The sequence below is a fragment of the Cyprinodon variegatus genome, unplaced genomic scaffold (genome assembly GCF_000732505.1).
Source record: "Cyprinodon variegatus isolate N-32 unplaced genomic scaffold, C_variegatus-1.0 Scaffold718, whole genome shotgun sequence".
NCBI lineage: Eukaryota > Metazoa > Chordata > Actinopteri > Cyprinodontiformes > Cyprinodontidae > Cyprinodon > Cyprinodon variegatus.
In genome coordinates this window covers 85772-88660 of record NW_015151171.1, presented here as the reverse complement: position 1 = coordinate 88660, position 2889 = coordinate 85772, and the positions used below count along the sequence as shown (strand labels likewise).

Below are 2889 nucleotides of genomic sequence, written 5' to 3'. Positions count from 1 at the left end.
GATTTCTCTGCCTCCCACACATTTCAGACATCCTTTCCTCGACCCAGAGTCTGATGCAGGCAGACGGTCATGAACAGGGCGAGGCTTGCTGAACCTCCCTGGCCTTGAACAGGATCAGTGCTTCTAGAAAGCGTGTGATTCGCTCAGCTGTCATGAAGCGTCCCACTGGGTTTGTTGGCTTTAAGGGTGAGAGAGAGCGAGCGTGGGGCGGTCTGTGTGGTTATCGTCATCGGCATGTCAGGCATGACAGACCAGTTTGGCTCTGGTCTCCCTCCTCTCCCAGTCCACTCCTCCCTCCCTCTTTTCCTCTCTTTTAGTCTCGCATACACAGAGCAGTCCCAAAACTTTTAGCAGCCGCTCTCCAGCTCTTCCTGTGCCTCACCCTCCCAGCTCTCCCTGTCTCCCCCCTCTCTCTCTCTCTGTCCCCTCTGTCCCTGTCCTGGACCAGTGGAAAATGTGACTGAAGGACAGCAGAGTAGGTGGCTGTCGGGGTTCAGGCACCATGAGTGAGTACAGACATGGCTCTCTATTTTAAACTTTCCAGCGATTCTCAGCAGTTTTACTCTCTGCATATCGTCCCTCTTGTTATTGTTGTCATGGAGACTTTCTTTGCTTGCTTATAGTTTTACAGTTGGTGCAATCTTAAGGTTTAAATGACGTCATACTAGTAAGTAGTTGTGGTGGTCCACCGGGGGCGGCCATGTTGAACTTCAGACTCAGAACGTCTTTTTGTTATGCAACACTTCAGTGCTCTCATCCAGGTGGTCCAGCAATATGACACCGGTACCATGTGTCCAGTTGGAAACCGGCCCCCATGCTTTTACTGTACAGGTTTGCTCCTCTTTTACCTAACTCCAACCTCAACATCTCTGAATGTGCCGGGTTCTGACCCGGGGGTCTCTTTTTATAGCAGCAGGACACAGCTTCTTTCTCAATGCTGATCTGAAATATTTCCTTGTTTTTTTTTTCCCAGAGCCCGCCATGAGGTGTTTATTGCTAAGACTCTCAGGGGGACAACAGGGTTCACTAGCATCTGATCCAGAGCCTGTTGGCTCAAACTAATGTCACTCTGTTCCTGAAGCTAATTTCCCTTCTCCTCTGGTCTAAATTTATATTTAAAGAGTGACCTTGAACTTTAAATCCTCCGGGTCTGATCCAAATATTTATCGATTATGATCATCTAAACACCACAGCTGTTTCTGCCAATCAGTTTGTTTTATTATCTATTCTTAAATAAAAATACACTATACTATATTTGATTGGTGATTTCAATACTGATTTTGTGTTTCCACTTAACTGTTATTATTCTCATGTTCTCTGTTATTTCTCAATTTAAAAAATTTTTGGTAATATAAAAAAATAAACNGTTTGGTGTGTATTTTATGTAGCCTCTCAAAGCTGATACTTTATTACGAAGTGGTGCAGGACGCCTCCGTTTTTGAAAGTATAAATAACTACACTGAGGATTTTTTAGATAAAATATTTTAGTTTTATAGTTTCTAAACGCAGCGATTCGAAGATGTAGACTTTGATCTATCAGTACATTTGTTAAAGCAAATCTAAAATAGTCGGTCATTTTCCAAAATGTAAAAGTTTTCACTTCGTCTTTAGACAGTGACTAGTTCCTGGATTGATAATCATGAACTTTATATAAAAGCTCTTCACTTTTTCACCACTAGATTGATAAAATGAAAGAGAAAGTATTGCATTCCTTCATTGAGGTTCTGATATTAAATATTAAACCACATGTGACCTGCAAAGGTGTAACCAGTTTCACCTTCTTTTGCTCACCTTGAAATTCACCTGGCCAGAGAAGGCAATTCACTTGGCAGACGAAGACGAAAGGCTCCTATCTTATGTAGTCTACTGGGTTTTGGTTTCTCCTCATCATAATTCTTTAGAAAGCCAAACAAGGCTGTCGGCGTTCCTGGTATGTCTGGTTACACAGAGATTACACGGAACCAGAACGGAGAATACACCCTCACCTCGTCCAGAAGCTACATCTGGGTGATGGTCACTTTCAGTGGTATTTCCGCCTATCTGTGTGCACCGGCAGAGGGGCGCCAGAACCAGGAAGAGGCAGCCCGTTGTGCCACCATCTAGAGTTAAAGTACCACAGCGAAGATCAGAGGAGCACGCTGGGGAAACGATGCACCAGAGCGCAGGAGAGGCGGGGCTTTGCTGGTCAGGAAAAGAGCAGAGAAGCACAGCAGGAGATTGCAGAAGCCCACCAGGGATACAGTGACAGAGGCTACAGCTAACCAGGGCTAGCTAATAGTAATAATAATTAAACTTCATTGATCTTACATTGGAGAAATGTACCTCTGCATTTAACCCATCCCCATGGGGAGCGGTGGGCTGCCATTGGGGGGCTCCTGGGGAGCGGTGTGGGGTTAAGGGTCTTGCTCAGTGGCCCAGAGTGGCAGTCTGTAGAGTGGGGCTCGAACTCAGAAGCTCAGAATTCCAAGCTCTATGCCCTAACCACCAGGCCGCCACTCCCACTTAGCTATAGAGGCTAACGGCTGAGGATCGACATGCGGTAGATCGCAGAAGCCTGCGAGCGAGACAGAGCAAGAAGAGGAGGTGATTAGGCTCAGGACATTAACTGTAAGAGTTAGAAGGAGGACAGTGGAGGATAAGCGGAGCCTGCTAGGAGGACACCATGACCGAGCAAGGTAGAGAAGGCTGCAGCTGGCTGTTGACTGTGCTGGATGTAGGCTGAGGAAACAGTCCCCTAAACTAAAATGGCTTTTTAAAAGACAATACAAACCTCTTAAGAGCATTCCGCACTTTATCAACATTATTTTCTTTATCTCCCATTTTAATTAAAACATGCTTTGCCTGCTTCCCTGCAGCTCGATGCCACATTTAGTTCCTGATTGGATTTCG

The 2889-nt window shown here is 45.5% G+C and overlaps 1 protein-coding gene across 2 annotated transcripts in view; it reads left to right on the top strand.

Moving 5' to 3' along the window:
- The first annotated feature begins 309 nt into the window (after positions 1–309).
- Positions 310–2889, top strand: part of LOC107097733 (trafficking kinesin-binding protein 1-like) — a 49958-nt gene continuing 47378 nt past the window's right edge. For both annotated transcript variants that reach the window (XM_015395007.1, XM_015395005.1), the window contains exon 1: positions 310–506. In XM_015395007.1, coding sequence (XP_015250493.1) covers positions 503–506 — 4 coding nt within the window. In that variant the 5' untranslated portion in view covers positions 310–502. The remainder of the gene's footprint in view (positions 507–2889) is intronic.